General features: G+C 37.2%; 1 protein-coding gene across 1 annotated transcript in view; it reads right to left on the reverse strand.

Moving 5' to 3' along the window:
- Positions 1-19,946, reverse strand: part of ZRANB3 (zinc finger RANBP2-type containing 3) — a 254,833-nt gene that overhangs the window by 65,183 nt on the left and 169,704 nt on the right. Inside the window, exons 7-8 of the mRNA XM_082631346.1 lie at positions 13,386-13,557; positions 11,919-12,035 (exon numbers count right to left, since the gene is read on the reverse strand). Of these exons, the coding sequence (XP_082487472.1) occupies positions 11,919-12,035; positions 13,386-13,557 (289 nt within the window). The remainder of the gene's footprint in view (positions 1-11,918; positions 12,036-13,385; positions 13,558-19,946) is intronic.

The raw sequence follows: 19,946 nt of genomic DNA on the forward strand, positions 1-19,946 counted from the left end.
ATGAAAACAACATGAATCTCAATTTATGTCTCCATCAGACCAGGTACATTGTCAATGAGCAGTAGTATTTTGAAAGAAATCTTTTCTGAGCACTGTTCTCAACAGTGGGCTTAAAATATTCAGTAAACAATGTTGTAAACAGATGTGCTGTCAACCAGGTTTTTTCGTTCCATCTATACAGCACAGGCAAAGTAGATTTAGCAAAATTCTTAAAGGCCCTAGGATTTTCAGAATGGTAAATGAGCACTTGCTTCAACTTAGAGTCACCAACTGCACTAGCTCCTATCAGGAGAACCAGCCTGTCTTTTGAAGCTTTGAACCCAGACACTGACTTCTCTCTAGCTATAGAAGTCCTAGATGGCATCTTTTTCCAGTAGAAGGCTGTTTCATCTACATTGAAAATCTGTTGTTTAAGGTAGCCACCTTCATTAATTATCTTAGCTAGAGCTTCCGGATAATTTGTTACAGCTTCTACATCAGCACTTGCTGCTTCACCTTGTACTTTTATGTTACAGAGATGACTTCTTTCCTTAAACCTCATGAACCAACCTCTGCTACCTTCAAACTACATAAGTCTCCTACATATGAACAAGTTCCATTCTGAGAGTATGTCTGTAAGTCCAGCAAAGTTAGCCTAGGTACCCAACTAACACAATTGGCTATATACTGCTGCTTTTACGCTTGCTTCCGGACATCCTGGGCTGGAAATAAAGGTACTGTACTGCTGTACTCTATAGAGGACTGTACGGTAAAGTACAGAAAAGCACAACCACTTGTAGCGGATGCATGCACGTGATAACATATGCCAGACCGTGAACTACCTTACGTGACTGGACACACGAACACACGATCGCATCTTTGAAAGTTCGCAACTTGAAGGTTCGTATGTAGGGGACTTACTGTATTCTTCTGTAGCTTCCTCACCTCTCTCAGCCTTCAAAGAATTGATGAGAGTTAGGGCCTTGCTCTAGATTAGGCTTTGGCTTGAGGGAATGTTGTGGCTGGTTTGACTTCCTATCCAGACCACTAAAACTTTCTCCATATCATCAGTAAGACAGTTTTCCTTTCTTAGCATTCATGTGTTCACTGGAGTTATATATATATATATATATAATTATTATATATTTATGTATGTATTTATGTATGTATATACACATAATAATATATAATAATTAATGTCTATTAATATATATATATGTGCATTTATTTATTTATTTGGCTGCACCGGGTCTTAGTTGCAGCATGCAGGATCTTCATTGCAGCACACAGGATCTTCACTGCGGCATGCAGGATATTTAGTTGTGGCATGCAGGATGTAGTTTCCTGACCAGGAATTGAACCGAGGCCACCTGCATGAGGAGCAAGGAGTCTTAACCACTGGACCACCAGGGAAGTCCCTGGGGTAACACTTTTAAATTCCTTCAAGAATTTTTCCTTTTCAGTCACAACCTGGCTAACTGTTTGGTGCAAGAGGCCTAGCTTTCAGCCTGTCTCAGTTTTCAACATGCCTTCTTCACTAAGCTTAATCATTCTTATCTTTTAATTTAAAGTGAGAGACATGCAACTCTTCCTTTCACTCGAACACTTAAAGGCCATTGTATGGTTATTAATTGACCTAATTTCAATATTGCTGTGTCTCAGCAAATAGTGAGGCCCAAGGAGAAGGAGAGAGATGGGGGAATGGCTGGCTGGAGAGCAGTCAGAACATACACAACATTTATTGGTTAACTTCACCATCTTATATGGGCACTGTTCAAGGCACCCCAAAATAATTACAATATCAACATCAAAGATGACTGATCACAGATCACCATAACAAATATAATAATAATGACAAAGTCTGAAATATTGCGAGAATTGCCAAAATGTGACCCAGGGACACGAGTTAGCGAATGCTGTTGGAAAAATAATGCCAATGAGACTTGCTGGATGCAGGGTTGCCACAAACCCTCAGTTTGTAAAAAAAAAATATGCGATCTACAAAGTGCAATAAAGTGAGGCTCAACAAAATGAGGCATGCCTGCAGCTACAGTTCTTTTCCTAAAGCGCAAATCTGGTCACTTTACTCTACTCCACAATATCTGATTGCTCCGAACCCTTAGGATAAATTACACAGTGAACTGTGACCTTCATGATGTGGTACTGCTCTCTGTGGTCTCCAACCTAGTCTCTCTCAGAATTCCTCTCTGACATACTAGGCTTTTGCCATGACCTACTTTTGGTTTCCCAAATATACCATTCCTGGTTAATCTTTGTGAGTTTGCACAAATGATTCATGTGCTGAAATACATTCCATCAGCTCCATCCCATTCCCATTTCACTCCCCTCCGCTTTGGTTTGCTAAATCTTAACTTGGTCATTCCTTGGAACATTTTTCCTGAATCCCCAAGACTTGGCCAAGTATCTTCTCCCATGTCCTTCCAAAATATTCTGTTTTTTAAGCCCTAAATATGCTCTATTGTATTTGAACATTTACTTTTACTGTCTTCCCCAACAGACTCCAAGTTCCTTGAGAGGTAGGAACTACATAGTTCCTACTACATAGTTCCATAGTGTAGAGGTAATCTACACCATGTCTTGTTCACCATGCCTCTCTAGCACCAAGCATAATCCTTGCCACATAGTAAGCACTCAGTAAATGTCTGTTGAATTAGGAAAACATTTAGCCAAAGAAAGGAAGCTTCAACTGTTAGTATGCACACAACATAGTAACCAATTTATAATCTGTGGTATTTCAGAAATTCATTTACAAATAGGTTTGGGAGAACTCTGAAACACATTTTCACATGGAAACAATATTAAATGTAATAACCAGATACCTCCCCTCAAAGTTACCTACATCTATAATGTAGGAAGTCGGGGTAGCCTTCTGCTACCAATAATCTTTGGGAATATATTCCAATCTGGGACAACTGACTTTTCATCTCCTTTCTTTTTCTTCAAGGATCCTAGGAATTAGGTGCAACTTCCTATTGACTATCAACACTTCTGACTTCCAACTAGGGTTTCTTACACACACAGGAAATTATCTAAAAGGTTCTCATATATATTCTTTTCCTTTGAGCATCATTCTATACTCAGTACTAAGTACAAAGAAAGCTAAGTGAGCAAGCAAACAAACAAAAAACAAGATAGTTATTAACTCTAAGAAAAACAATAGCTGTCAAAGAAATGTAATTATAGTTCAACTGTGAAATGTTTAACAGTCATTATACTGTAAACAACGAACACTGATAAAACCAAAAATTATGATATGGGAAAATGGAACAGGGGGAATGTATTGCAAATATTTTCTTCCAATCTATATTTTGCATTAGCATTTTCACAGCAGTGTTTTTCATACACAATAATTTTAAACACCATAAATTTTAAAGTTTTGAGTCCCATTTGTTTTTCCTTTAAAGTATGTGCTTTTTGTATCCTATCTAAAAAAATGTTCCTACCCAAAGGATGGGATATTTTAAAATATGTATGCTACTAAAAGTTTTATAAATTATCTTTTATATTTAAGTCTATGATTCACTTCAAGTTAATTTTTATGTATGGTGTGAAATAACGATAAAGACTTTTTTTTTTTTTTCTGATGGATATCTAATTGTCCTAGTACCATTTGTTGAAAAGACTATCATTTCCCTATTGGGTTATCTTGTCCCCTTGCCTAAGATCAGTTAACAATCAATATGAATGGCTATTTCTGATCTCTCTTTTCTGGTTCATTAAATGTCTATTCTTATGCCAATATCACAAAGTTTTATCACTGTAATTTTATAGTAAGTATTTATATTATGTGGTGTGAGTCTCCCCAACTTCATTCAGAATTATTTTGGCTACAGTAAGTCCTTTGTGTTGCTTCATAAATTTTACATTCAGTTTGTCAATTTCAATAAAAAAGACTACAGGGATTTTGATTAACACTGTACTATAAATTAATTTACAAAGAACAGGCATCTTAACAATATCAAATCTTCTGATTCATGAACACAATCTATCTTGTCATTTAAGTTTGCTTTACATTCTCTAAACAATGTTTCATAGTTTTCACTGAGTATTTTTTGCTGAATTTATTCCAAAATTAGCTCATGTTTATTGATGCTATTGTAAATTGTATATTACAAATTTCAATTTCCAATTTTTCATTGCTAGTATATGGAACTACAAATGATTTTTGTATCTTGAACATGAATCCTGTGACCTTGATAAATTCAATCATTAGTTCTAGTAGCTTGAAGTGTTCGTTGATTTTCTATGTAGACAATCATGTTGTCCTTTTCAATCTGCATACCTTTTATTCCTTTCTCTAGGCTATTGCACAGTTATGAAAACAATGTTGAAGCAAACAGTGATGAACTGAAGTGGTGAGAGCAGCCTTTCTTATTTTGTTCCTGATCTTAGGGAATAGCATTCAGTCTTTGAGCATTAACTATGATGTTAGTTGTAAGTTTTTCAAAAATGCCTTTTACTGGGATGAGGACGTCCCTTTCTGCTCCTAGTCTGCTGAGATGTTTTTTATCATGAATGGATGTGGAATTCTATCAAATGTTTTCATTGGGATAATCGAATGGTTTTCCATTTTTACTTTGTTAATGTGGTGAAATACCGTGATTAATCAATCTAATGTTATACAAACTTTGCATTGCTGGTATAAATACTTTTTAACATACTGGTGGATTTAATTTGCTAATATTTTGTTAAGGATTTTTATACTCATAAAGGATATTGGTCTGTAGTTCTATTCTGATGTGTCTGTGTGGTTCTGGTATCAGAGTAATTCCACTTCATAAAATTATTTGAGAGATATTTATTCCTCTTCTGTTTTCTAAAAAAGTTTTAGTTAATAGATATGCACATATTTCTGACTGTTATGAGTCAGAAAGAATTGACTCCTTTATCTTTATGTAAGTTTCCTCTCTAATTCTGGTAATATTCTTTGCTCTGAAGCCTACATCATTTCATATTAATATATTTACTTCATCTTTCTTTTGATTATTGTTTTCATCCATTTATTTTTAACCTTTAGCCTTTGTATTTAAAGAGAACTTCTTATAGATATCATACAATTTATGCAATCTGACAATTCCTGTCTTTTAATTGCTGGGTTTAGAGCATTTACGCTTAATACAATTATTGATAAAACTGGATTTAAATCTACCATTTTGTAAGTTGCTTCCTATTTGATGGAGTTGTTCTTTGTTCCTTTATCTTCCTTTTCTTCTTTTGGATTAACTTGAATTTCTTCTGTCATTAGATTACTTTATTGTGTCCACTATATATACATCTTAAAACTTTTTTATTTTGAAATAAGTTAAGACACATGAGAGGCTGCAAAAATAATACAGAGTTCCCATGTACCCTTAACCTAGCTTCCCCTAATGATCACTTCTTATATAATTATAGTACAATATCAACACCAGAAAATTACATTGGAATGATATTTTCTATCACTATAATTCTACCATTTTGAAAATGTTATAAAAATGGTGCCAGGATGTATGTAAACTTTTGATATTGGCTTCTTTCACTAAGTATAATGCTTTTGCATTTATCAATAGTTCATTCCTTTTAATGGAGTATTCCATTATATGGATGTACTACAATTTGTTTGAAGGACACTTGGGTTGTTTCCAAGTTTGGGGTTATTATGAATAAATTCTTGTAAAGATGTTTGTGTAAACCCAAGTTTTCATTTCTCTAAGATAAATATCCTGGTCCGGGAAGATCCCACATGCCGAGGAGCAACTAAGCCCAGGTGCCACAACTACTGAGCCCGTGCTCTAGAGCCCACAAACCACAACTACTGAGCCTGCATGCCACAGCTACTGAAGCCTGCATGCCTAGAGCCCATGCTCCACAACAAGAGAAGCCACCACATTGAGAAGTCTGCGCACCGCAACAAAGAGTAACCCCCGCTCACTGCAACTGGAGAAAGCCTGCGTGCAGCAACAAAGACCCAATGCAGCCAAAAACAAACAAACAAACAAACAAACAAATAAATAAATGTATTTTTAAAAAAAAGAAATGGGGGCTAGATACCCTGCAAGAAATTTGGATTTAAAAAAAAAAGTTTACATTTTTTTATGATTTACATTTTTCATGATTACCTTTTTTTCTTTTTTTTTTTTTTTTTTGCGGTACGCGGGCCTCTCACTGTTGTGGCCTCTCCCGTTGCGGAGCACAGTCTCCGGACACGTAGGCTCAGCGGCCATCGCTCACGGGGCCAGCTGCTCCGCGGCATGTGGGATCTTCCCGGACCGGGGCACAAACCCGTGTCCCCTGCATCGGCAGGCGGACTCTCAACCACTGCGCCACCAGGGAAGTCCGTGATTACTTTTTATCTCAACTATTGGCTTATAAGCTGATTGAAAGAATTATTTTTTCTCTGATACTATGTTTTTATTTCTAGCATTTTCATTTTACTGTCTTTACAGTTTCTATATTTCTTCTGAAATTTTCCATCTTTTTCATTTATGTTGTTTACCTTTTCTACTAGCTCCTTTAACATATTATTCATAGCTTTCTTAAAGTCCTTGTCTAATAGTTCTAAAATCTGAGTTATTTCTCCATCTGGCTTTATAGATTACATTATCTTTGACAATGGATGATGTTTTTTTAAATTGCTTTTTTGTTTTTTTCATAATTTCTATTAAATACTAGAAATTATGTGTGGAAGAACAGGACAGACTGAGATAAATTATATTTACACCAAAAAAAGGGCAAGCTTCTTTTTCTATTAGGGTGATAGTATGTGAGGGACTGTGACAATCTAGTCAATACTGAATTCTATTTAGGTTCTCTTGCTTTACCTTCAGTGCACCACAAATTTGAAATGTCCCCAACAGTGGGATGCTTCTACCTTGCGAAAGTGTGTGCCAAGAATTCTTCTAAGTGTCCCAACTGCACTCTAAGCTTTCAGCAGTCCCTGCATGCCTGCACTATAGAGGGATGTCTCTCTCCCCCAGTACTAGATTAATCTTGATGGTTTCTCATTGTTCAGTTCATGATAATGGATGGAAGATTTCTTGGATCTACAGGTAGCACATCAGTATAAGGTAGGCCCTTTGCTCCAGCTGAGTCTTGGAGGTGTGGTTTTCCTGGTGTTTCTGTCCCTCTCCCCTAAGACAACCAAACTATGTCATATAACTGTGGGTGGTCCTGGGCAGGACAGAGGTTCCTGCCTCTCCTCCAGTAGTAACAGATTTCTGTCTTAATAAAGGTCCTGATTTCAATAGGGTTTCCTGCCCAACTCCCAGGTGTAGATGGCTTTTGTTTCTATTCAGCCCCCAGAAGCAGTTGATCCTGAACTGGACTTTGGAGGCTCGGGGAAGGGGACTTTACCTCTCTCACAGTGGCTTAAGGCTTTTGATTAGTGTGAGTTGAGAAAAGGGTCCAGGAAATAGGCAGGGTACTGTGCTTGTATGCTACCGGTAGGTGTGTTCTCTCATCTCCTAGTCAGCATGTGGTAGAGGCCAATGGAAATAAAGCTTGTGAGTGAGTATGGACTCCCTGTGTCAGGAACTCCTATTATTTTGGACTGTCATGGCAGCCTATGCTCAGCTTTTATAATTTTGTTATATTTTATCTGTTTTCTTTTTATCCACTTTTATGGTAGCTACCTTCTTACTGCTGTTCTGCCAAAGGAAAACATTTTATATGTCTCATCTCTCCTCTCAACAAACTAGGAGAAGAAGGAAATTTTCTCAACCTAGGAAAGGGCATCAGTAAAAATCTTAAAGATAACATCATAATCAATGGTGAAAGACTGAATGCTTTCTTTCTAAGACTGGCAGCAGGGAAGGCTATTCAACCCTACCACTTCTGTTCAAAATTGTACTTTTGTTCCTTCAATGTGATAGGCAACAAAAATAAATAAAAGGCATACAGATTACAGGGAAGAAATAAAAGTACCTTTATATGCAGACAAAATGATGTCTATGTAAAAAATCCCAAACAATTTACCAAAAAGCCATAAGAACTAATAAGTGAGTGCAGCAAGGTTACAAAATAAAAGATTAATATACAAAAATCAATAAAAATCCTGTATTTAGCAATGAAAAAGTAGAAATTTAAATTTAAAAGTACTATTTACAAGAGCATAAAAAGACATGAAATACCTAGAAATAAATCTAACAAAATGTATTCAAGACAACTAGAAAGCATTGCTGGGAGAAATTAAAGACCTAAATCAAAAGAGAGAGATACTTTCTTCATGGATCAGGAGATTGAATAGTATTAAGAAGTCAATACTCAATACCACCTCACACCTGTTAGAACAGCTATTATCAAAAAGAGAGGAAATAACGAGTGCTGACGAGAATGTATAGAAAGGGATCCCTTGTGCACTATTGGTGGAAATGAAAATTGGTGCAGTTGATATGGAAAATTGTGTGGAGGCTCCTCAAAAATTTAGATGGAACCACCATATGATCCAGCAATTCCACTTTCAGGTATTTATCCAAGAAAATGAAAACACTAATTCAAAAAGATATATGTACCCCCATGTTCACTGAAGCATTATTTACAATAGCCAAGACAACAAAAGTGTCCACTGATGTATAAATGGATAAAGAAAATGTGGTACGTAGGGGACTTCCCTGGTGGCGCAGTGGTTAAGCATCCACCTGCCAATGCAGGGGACATGGGTTCAATCTTGGGTCCGGGAAGATCCCACATGCCGTGGAGCAACTAAGCCCGTGCACCACATCTACTGAGCCTGCACTCTAGAGCCCGCCAGCCACGACTACTGAAGCCCACATGCCTAGAACCCGTGCTCTGCAACAACAGAAGCCACTGCAATGAGAAGCCCGTGCACCGCAATGAAGCATAGCCCCCACTCACTGCAACTAGAGAAAGCTGTGCGTAGCAACGAAGACCCAAAGCAGCCAAAAAAAAAAAAAAATGTGGTATGTATATATATACACAAGGAATATAATTGAGTCATAATAAAGAAAGAAATCTTGCCATTTGCAACAACATGTATCGTTGAGGGTATTAAGCTAATAAGCAAAATAAATCAGACAGAGAAACTCAAATACCTTATGATCTCACTTATATGTGAAATCTTAAAAAACAAACAAACAACTCCAACCCCCACCCCACCAAGCTCACAGATACAGAGAACAGACTGGTGGTTGACAGGGGCAAGGGGTTGGGGGCAGTGAGTGAAACGGGTAAAGGAGGTTAAAAGGAACAAACTTCCAGTTATAAAATAAATGGGTCGCGGGACGTAATATACAGCATGGTGACAGTAGTTAATGACACTGCGTTGCATGTTTGAAAGTTGCTAAACAAGTGGATCTTAAGGGTTCTCATCACAAGAAAAAAATTTTTGTGAGTATACATGGTGATGGATGTTAACTGAACTTACTGTGGTGATCATTTTGCAATATATACAAGCATCAAATCATTATGTTTTACACCTGAAACTAATATAACGTCTTATGTCAACTGTATCTCAATTTAAAAAAAGAAGTCAATTCTTACAAATTAATCCATAGATTCAAAACAATTCCAATCAAAATTGTACATACTTAAGCTAATTCTAAAAACTCATAAGGAAAAGCAAAGGACTTATAAGGGACAGCACAATTTTGAATAAGAATAAAGTAGGGGTGAACACCGTATGATTTCAAGACTTATTATAAAGGTAGAGTAATCAAGCCAATGTAGTATTCTGTAAGGTCAGATGTATAGATCAATGAAACAGAACAGAAAGTTCAGAAACAGACCTATACATATATAATCAAGTGATTTTTTATGAAGGTGCCAAGATAACTCAATGAGGGAAAAACTGTCTTTCCAACAAAGAGTGCTGGAACAACTGAAAATCCATATGCAAACAAACAAACAAAAAAAACCCCAAATCAGAAAACAAACTGAACCTCCACCCTGAACAAGCCACCACAATGAGAAGCCTGAGTACCGCAACAAAGAGTAGCCCAAAGAGTAGCCCCCCACTGTCTGCAACTAGAGAAAGCCTGTGTGCAGCAACAAATACCCAGCGCAGCCAAAAATAAATAAATAAATTTACATATATATATAAAAAAACAGAAATGGGATCTACAGACTTGGAAGAATTATTTGGAAATGACATATATCTTAGAGAATTTGTTTCCAAAATATATCAAGGGCTCTTATAACCCAATATAAATATGGGCTTGATATGAACACTTTTCAAAAAAAAAAATGAATGGCTAAAAGGCACATGAAAATATGCTCAATATCGTTAGTCATTAAGAAAAGGCAAGTTAAAATAATCATGAGATACTACTATATACCGAGAAAAATAACTAAAATTAAACAGACTGACAATACTAAGTGCTGACAAAGATATAGGACAACTGGAACTCTGATACATTGCCAGTAGGGATGCAAAATGATATAGCACTTGGAAAAACAATTTCACAGCTTTTTATGAAGTTAAATCTATGCCTTCCATATGACCCAGCAGTCCCAATTCCAGCTATTTACTCAAGGGAAATGAAAATATGTACATACAAAGACTTGTACATGAATGATTAAAACAGGCTTATTCACAATAGCCCAAACTGAGACTATGCCAAATGGCCATTATGTGGTAAAGGAATTTTAAAAAATTGTTATATTAATATAGATATGTAAATATTTATGTATCCATACATTGGAATATCAGTCAGCAATATAAATGAAAAAACGAATGGATCAATATTCAAAAGCTTTATGCTAAGTGATAAGCCAGACAAAAGGCTACACACTATAGGGTTCCATTTTTGTGACATTCTGGAAAATTCAAAACTATAGTGATAGAAAGCAGATCTGTGACCACCAAAGTCTAGAGGGAGGTGTGACGGAAATGACTACAAAGGTGCATGAGGAAACTCTTGGGGGTAATGCAAATATTCTCTACCTTGATTGCAAGTGGTAACTGACTATATGTATTTGTCAAGCCTCATCAAACAATATGTTTTAAAAAGACAAATTTCACTGTATGTGAATTATACCTCAATAAACCTCTCTAAAAAATTACGTTATAGAGAAAAATAAATTATGTCATAGGGACTTCCCTGGTGGTGCAGGGGTTAAGAATCTGCCTGTCAATGCAGGGAACATGGGTTCCATCCCTGGTCCAGGAAGATCCCACATGCCGCGGAGCAACTAAGCCCGTGTGCCACAGCTACTGAGCCTGTGCTCTAGAGCCCGCAAACCACAACTACTGAAGCCCGCGCGCCTAGAGCCCATGCTCCGCAACAAGAGAGGCCACCACAATGAGAAGCCCATACACCACAATGAAGAGTAGCCCCCGCTCGCCACAACTAGAGAAAGCCTGCACGCAGCAACGAAGACCCAACACAGCCAAAAATAAATAAAAAATAAAATTTAAAAAAATGTTATAAAAGATCTCAGAATTGGAGAAAGATGACACTCATTAGTATGTATAAGTTCAACCATGCTGGTAAAAACAGCAGACAATGTGTGATGCATCTACTTGAGAGTCATACTGAGATTTAAAAACTCTGACACCCTCTAATTTGCAGTTTTGGACAAACAGAATGTGAACACATCTATCTGCAGGGATCTAAAAACATAATACCAATTAAAAATGATTGACTTACATAAAAAAAGATTATTTGTAGCAATTATGTAGGAACACCATGGAAAAAGCTGGCAACAAAGATGAATATATATATAAGTCCTTTAAATGAGAAAGTGTAATATATATTATACTCCCTCATCAAAGTATACCCATATATAGAAAAGGATCGATATATGAACAGTTCATTATACTACTGTTTACTTTGAATATGTCTGAATTTTTCCATAATAGAGATTAAAAATTAAATGGCAGAGACATGTTGCAGTATGCAAATAAGCTGCTTAATTAAAAAAATTAAATACATTAAATAATTTGTATCAAGACAAACACATGATGGCCCAGCAATGAATACCTTAGCAATAGCAGTTTGTTTAAACATGTGAGTAATCAACCCCATGACAGTCTTGGTGGCACCTGAATTTGGAGCTCTCATTAATTTTTCCCACTCCTCAAAGCTGGAATTCAATTCCTATGTAGGAGAAAATAATGTTTAGAAATACAGCATAAAGAACATAGCAATTAATGCAATAATGAATCATGTCCTACTTATTTTTTACATAGAAATATATATATATGAAGAAAAATTCCCAAAGGTGCCAGTGTGTTGATTTAAAAAACATCAATTAGTGTGGAGGTAGGTCAGACACATGTTTACGCTAATGACAGAAAGCAATGACAAGGTGTGGGAGGAAACCAAGCCCTTTGCTAACATCATATATCAACAACTGCAGCCTTCTCTTACAGAGGAGCATGTAGTCAAGTAAAAATAAAAATTTAAGAAAAATTTTAAATAAAATAAAAATTTTATGTAAAAACAAAAACTTAAAGAACTCACAGTAGCAAAAATATATATGGTAGCAAAGCATTTTTTACTAAAAGCATTGAATTTATTTAAATAAGCATAAAGACTTGGGGAATATTAGTTAAATAAAATGTAACATAGTCATATATTAACTCTTATTTTTCTTTTGTTAAAATAATGGATACAGAAAATCAGATCGTTCTTATTTTACCAATAATATATTGCTCAATGTTTACAAAATTCTTAGTCTCAGCTTTCAAGACAAAACAAGGCAATAAACAGTCTTTGTTGACAAAGTTACATCCAGATTCGAAGAAATTTCAGACTATAAAAGCACTGTACTCCCCAAAAGTAAATGTAGACAAGGATTACCTAATCTTGTATTACCAATTCTGGTTTCTAATATGTTGAACTTTACATCTTACAACATGATCACAGAGTTTTAGGATTTCAAGAACAGGGGGCTGGATCCAAATTATCCTAGAAGACAGCTACTCATACTTAAAAAAAAAAAAAAAAATCCTACAGCAAGAAAAAGAACTTCCCTTGCTAATTATTGGGCTTCACACCCTACATATACTTAGAATTCTTTTTTCTTTTTTTAACATCTTTATTGGAGTAAAATTGCTTTACAATGCTGTGTTAGTTTCTGCTTTATAACAAAGTGAATCAGTTATACATATACATATGTCCCCATACCTCTTCCCTCTTGCGTCTCCCTTAGAATTCTTAATACTAAGTCTATGTTGCAATTGAAGTGCTTTTTTCTCTATTTAGCAGAAATATATTTTTTAATGACTAAGATACTAAATCTTTTCACATTATTTGATGACTAAATTTAAATTCTTCCTGCTCTCTTCTTGAAATGACAGAAAGCCAATTCATACGGCTCTATTAATTAAACCTATTTTAAGAAAGTGGACTTTTCCTTCTGTGAAAAATGAAATATGTGCTATCTTTCACAGTATAATTTAAAATGATTTCAAATAAGACTCTCAATCAAACACGGGTTCTCACCTTGGCTGCTGCTGATGGAAGATCAAATGGAATACGCTGTCTGATTTTAGGGGGCAGCTGGGTTAAAACTTCAGCCTTTAATCTTCTAATCATTATGTCACTTAATAGCTGATGAAGTTCATTAAGATTTGATGCCCCTCTGCAATCCCACTGAGGTCTTTTACCAAAATATCTGTTAATATAAAGAAAACACATGTAGCAAAGCTGAACTTTAGAGTAAGAAAACAATTTATCCAGTGTGTTCTTCCTTTTAATGATAAGGAGCCATGACGCTGTTTATTTCTTTTTTTTTTTTAAGATTTTTTTTTTGACGTGGACCATTTTTAAAGTCTTTATTGAATTTGTTACAATATTGCTTCTGTTTTTATGTTTTAGTGTTTTTGGCCGCGAGGCATGTGGGATCTTAGCTCCCTAACTCGCTCCCTCTGCATTGGAAGGCAAAGTCTTAACCACTGGACTGCCAGGGAAGTCCCTGTACTTTTATTTTTTTTTTATTTATTTATTTTTTTTTTTCTTTTTGCGGTATGCGGGCCTCTCACTGTTGTGGCCTCCCCCGTTGCGGAGCACAGGCTCCGGATGCGCAGGCCCAGCGGCCATGGCTCACGGGCCCAGCCGCTCCGCGGCATATGGGATCCTCCCAGACCGGGGCACGAACCCGTATCCCCTGCATCGGCAGGCGGACTCTCAACCACTGCGCCACCAGGGAGGCCCTGTACTTTTATTTTTGAATGCAAATTAGTCTCAAAAAGCTCAGCTTTAGAAATAGTAATGAATAAGATTACACATTACTCTCAGCTGTAGTAAATGTTAGTGTTTAAACATAGTGTTTATACTGAGTTAATAAAAGGGTGGGATGAACTGATAACTCTGAATACCACTGCATTTTGGATGACCTCACACATGGCAGTGTGTTTAGCAGATCTAGCCCTAAATAAGCACTAACTGCAAGTACACCAGCCAGTATACGTAACAACCAAAACCTACTAAAATGATTTCTACAAATTCTAGGAGGCAATATTATCTCCCATTGAACTGTTAAGCATAGCAGATAGATCACTTGGTGATCTCTTCTTCCTTTGAACCACTGGATTGACAGCAAAGGAAAAAAAAAAGGTACAAATGTACTATGAAAGAGAGATGGAAGAGAAAACATCGGCGGATAAGTGATTTCAACAAACGTTTGTAAGTCAGACAGACAAGTGGTAGCTGACGCGACAAAAGAAAGTAAGCTACAACTTAAAATGTCTGCAGTAGGGAACTTATCCTCTAGATCTCTGAGAAGATCAGAAGTTGGAAGCACCAAGCACTGGGGTAGGTATTAAATTTAGTGGACCTATTGAACTTAGGCATCAGGAGGGCTGGCCTAATAGCATCCCTGAATCACTGTGACAACCCCACACATATCCACAAAATTCCCAATCATCTTCCAGGCGCCAATACTATTAAAAATAGCTACTAGAGAATAATTAACAAAGGAAAAATTCCTGTTAGGTTGTATTATAATTACTAATATTAAAAATTAAATAACTATTCACTTTAGTGGGATTTGGTAGTATATAATGCAAACAGTGTCATTTTGAGAAACCTGGAACTTGGCTGACATTGATTTTTTTTTTTTAGTTTAATGTATTTTGATAGCAAACATACAGGAATAGTACCAAAAACATTAAAATCATGTATTTGCATGTAGAATTGATTACAAAAGTATAGGGAATGGATGGAAATACTGTATGATAAAATGACAGACACCACTTTGTTGTCATCAATAAGAAATGTATCTGTTTAAAAAAACTAAGGGCTGGCATTGTAAAAAATTTAATAGGTTTAGTTATAATTGTTACAAATTGAATTACTGAAACTTGTTTATTGAAATATTTTGACTTCCTTTAATGCTTTGTCTCCATATTTATATTAAAACTTTATATACTAATGAAAATGGAAAAATACTTGGAATAACTAACTCTGTCACCTATTTTTCCATTCACAATCAAGATACTTAAGTACATTTTGACCTCATGGTTAAAAAAAAGAAAAAAAATCTAATTTTTGTCAATTTTATCTTAATAAAACTGGGAAAAAAACTGAACAGGAAAAGAATCTAATGTTTAGGACTACAGAAAATGAGAAAAAGATGTTGGGTCTTTTTTTGTTGCCATTAAAATGAATTTTAAAGCATATTCTCCACCTTTGCAAAACATTGGGCAAGTGTACAACATGCTAAGTGGAGGTCTTTTGGCACAATTAGTCCACTTTGGTACAGAAAGCACACAGGTGTTGTCACACAGGCTAACCACATAGGCCTCACTTGCCTCCTGCAGAGCACAAAATAGTTGAGCACCACATGCACAGGTCTGTTTTGAAGTCGGAGCAATCTAATTTCAGATGCCACACACTACCAGTACCAGGCCTGTAACAATGAGGTTTCTTCACCCCTCCAGGAGGAGGCACTCTACTGAGAGAAGCTTTTGTAGCTAGTTGCCTCCTGGGTGCTTTGCTACTGGTTGGTTGCAAGCCCTATGCTTGGTGTAAATGATGGTTTAGAGAAATCCTTTCATCCACCCTCCCTAATCCTCACTCCTTCTCTTTTAGCTGGAGTCAGACCCCTTGAGGTGGTATTGACTTTAAAGAGTGTTGGCAATACCACATGCTTCTGAGCCCCCAGACTCAAGTTTGGGGTTCAAAAGGCAAATGAGAAGGGGAGGGAGGGCTAAGAGATGCCACCTGTAAAGACCTGGTCTCTTCCCCTTAAATTTGATGTAAATTATACATACGTTTTGAAATATCCTATTCTTTCTTAAAAACAGCTTTACGAAGATATAATTCATAATTCCATACAATTCACCCACTTAAAGTGTACAATTCAATAACAGTTTCTAGTATATTCACAGATATGTGCAACTACCACCATCACAGTAAATTTTAGAACATTTTCATCATCCCAGGAAGGAATCTCGGGCTTCCCCAGTGGCACAGTGGTTAAGAATCCGCCTGCCAATGCAGGGGACATGGGTTCGAGTCCTGGTCTGGGAAGATCCCACATGCCACGGAGCAACTAAGCCCATGCGCCACAACTACTGAGCCTGCACTCTAGAGCCCGCAAGCCACAACTACTGAGCCTGCGCTCTAGAGCCTGTGAGCCACAACTACTGAAGCCCGTGTGCCTGGAGCCCGTGCCCCTCAACGAGAAGCCACTGCAATGAGAAGCCTGCGCACCACAATGAAGAGTAGCCCCCGCTTGCCGCAACTAGAGAAAGCCTGCACGTAGCAACGAAGCCCCAACGCAGCCAAAAATAAATAAATAAAACAAATAAATTTATTAAGAAAACATAAGAAAAAGAAGGAACTTCGTATCCTTTAGCTATCACTCCCTTAACCGCTGTCCTGTCTACCCAGCCCTAAGCAACCACTAATCTATTTTCTGTCTCTAAAGATTTTCCTATTCTGAATTTTCATATATATGGAATCATACAGCACTGTATAGTCTTTTGTGACTAGCGTCTATTACTTAGCATAATATTTTCAAGATTCATCCATGTTGTAGCAAATAATATTCCATTGTATGGATATACCACATTTTGTTTATTCATTTATCTGTTGATAGACATTCGGGTTGTTTCCAACTTTGGGTTTTTATAAACAATGCAATCAAAATTCATGTACAAGTTTTTTTGTGGACATATACTTTCACTTCTCTTGGGTATATACCTAGGAGTTGAATGGCTGGCTTGCACGGTAATTCTACGTTTAATCATTTGAGGAAGTGCTAGACTGTTTTCCAAAGTAGCGAGACCAGTTTACATTCCAACCAGCAGTGTTCAAGGATTCCAATTTCTCCACATCTTCATCAACACTTGTTATGTGGCTTTTTGAGTTTAGCCAAGCTAGTGGGTATGAAGTGGTGTCTCACTGAGGTTTCGATTTCTATTTCTCTGATGACTAATGATGTCAAGCAGTTTTTTTTTCATGGGCTCATTGGCCATTTGTATGTCTTTGTTGGAGAAATGTCTATTCAAATACTTTACCCATTTTTGAATTCGGTTGTCATACTGAGTTGTACGAATTCTTAATATATCTAGATACAAGTCCCATATAAAATGTATGACTTACAAACAATTTCTCCTATTCTGTGGGCTGTCTTTTCATTTGTTTCTATTTACAATTTTGTTTGCTTAAGTTACCATTTATTTCGGATGTTAAGTCCTAATGTTATTTAACTTGTTGTGTTTAAATAACATTAGAAGTGGGACCTTACAGCATGTTGTTACTTGACGTTGGGAAGAATGATGTACACTGTGAAGAAAGAAAGGTGACCAGTCTTTCCCTACTAGGAGCTATTCACCACCTATTTTTATTGTAGCCACGCAAACTTACTTTTGTATAGATGGCTGCCTATGGCATTTAGCTGCTGGTTTTTATTTTAGAACTATATTCTTAATGAATTTTTAAAAAATCAAAGTGACACATGCAAGAGTTTTTAAACTTCAAATAAAAAGACTTCCAAGCAAATAGGGTCAGTAAGTTCAGGCTTTGATTTATCCTCTTTGCTTCAAACTCAGGATAGGTAAAATATAAAGAGAAAACAAAAATCCACACCTGGGGATAAAGACAAGGTAAATGCCTCTGTAGTCCAGAAACAGAACAAAAATGTAAAGATAAGAGCAGGGTTAAAGCCATGAAGCTGCTGTTTTATGTTTAAGAGAAGGCAGTAAGAATCAAGAATCAGGGTTGTAAGGACAAAGTATTTTTGGTACAGTGATAATATAAAATGAATTTTCTAGGAACCATAAATGCTGTTAACGCAAAAGAATATTGTACTTTGCTTTATTAGAAAATTAACCCAAAGTTGTTTGCCACTTTGGAAAATCATGTCACTGGCAAACAGTGACACTGAAGTAGCTGCCTTGCAAACACACACAGCTATATTAGCTTGTGTTTGTAGAGCAAGTGTTTATAATGATTCCATACAGACATCAACTTTCATCAATTTTATGATTCAGATTCCCCCCTTTAATATCTCTGAAATTCAGAGATCTATTAGTTTAATTGTAGCAGTTCTTCCCTCAATGGTATGTAAAATAATAGTGCATATTATAATCAAGGCTGTCTTAGATTCAATAAAATCCAGTATATAAATATACTTATTTCACTCTTTTTATTTTTTATTTTTTTTTATTTTTTATTTTTTTTTTTTTGCGGTATGCGGGCCTCTCACTGTTGTGGCCTCCCCGTTGCGGAGCACAGGCTCCGGATGCGCAGGCCCAGCAGCCATGGCTCACGGGCCCAGCCGCTCCGCGGCATATGGGATCCTCCCAGACCGGGGCACGAACCCGTATCCCCTGCATCGGCAGGCGGACTCTCAAGCACTGCGCCACCAGGGAGGCCCTTCACTCTTTTTAAAATTGACTTCCAGTGTAGTTATTCCTATCTAATGATTATACAGACCAGATGGTGGAGTAGAAGGATGTGAGCTCACCTCTTCTTAAAGAAACACCAAAATCACAACTGTTGAACAACCATTGACAAAAAAACATTGGAACCTACCCAAAAAGATACCCCACATCCAAAGACAAAGAAGAAGCCACAATGAGATGTGCGATAAAATCAAATCCCATACATGCCAGGTGGGCAACCCACAAGCCGGAACATAATTATACCACAGAAATTCTCCCACAGGAGTGAAAGTTCTAAGCCCCATGTCAAGCTCCCCAGGCAGAGAATCTGGCTTTGAAGGTCACTGGGGTTTGACTGCAGGAATTCCACAGGACTGGGGGAAACAGAAACTTCAGTGTTGAAGAGCACACACAGGGTCTCATGCGCACCAGGACCCAGGGGAAACAATCAGTGACCTCATAAGAGACTGGGCCAGATTTATTTGCTAGTATTGGAAGGTGTCCTGCGAAGGTGGGGAGCAGCTGTGGCTCACTGCGGGGACAAGGATACGGGTGGCAGTAGTTCTGAGAAGTACTCATTGGTGTGAACCCTGCCGGAGGCCACCATTTTCTCACCAAGACCCGGCCCAAGCCAACAGTCTGCAGGCTCCAGTGCTGGGACGCCTCAGGCCAAACAACCAACAGGGTGGAACACAGCCCCACCCATCAGCAGACAGGCTGCTTGAAGTGTTCTAAGCACACAGCTTCCCAATAAACCCCCGACATGGCTCTGCCCACCAGAGGGACAAGAACCAGCTCCACCCACCAGTGGGCAGGTACCAGTCCCTCCCCGCAGGAAGCTGCAAAGCCTCTTAGACAGCCTCATCCATGAGGGGGCAGACAGCAGAAGCAAGAAGAACTATAACCCTGCAGCCTGTGGAACGGAAACCACAAAATGAGACAGCAGAGGACTATGTCCCAGATGAAGGGACAAGACAAAACCCCAGAAGAACAACTAAGTGAAGTGGAGAGAGTCAATCTACCTGAAAAAGAATTCAGAGTAATGACAGTACAGATGATACAACATCTCAGAAAAAGAATAGAGGCATGAATCAAGAAAATACAAAATCAAAAGATTTATAGACAAGCAAAAGCTAAGAGAATTTAGCACCACCAGACCAGCTTTGCAACA

The sequence above is a fragment of the Mesoplodon mirus genome (assembly GCF_964341445.2).
Source record: "Mesoplodon mirus genome assembly, chromosome: 8".
In the NCBI taxonomy this organism is placed as follows: domain Eukaryota; kingdom Metazoa; phylum Chordata; class Mammalia; order Artiodactyla; family Ziphiidae; genus Mesoplodon; species Mesoplodon mirus.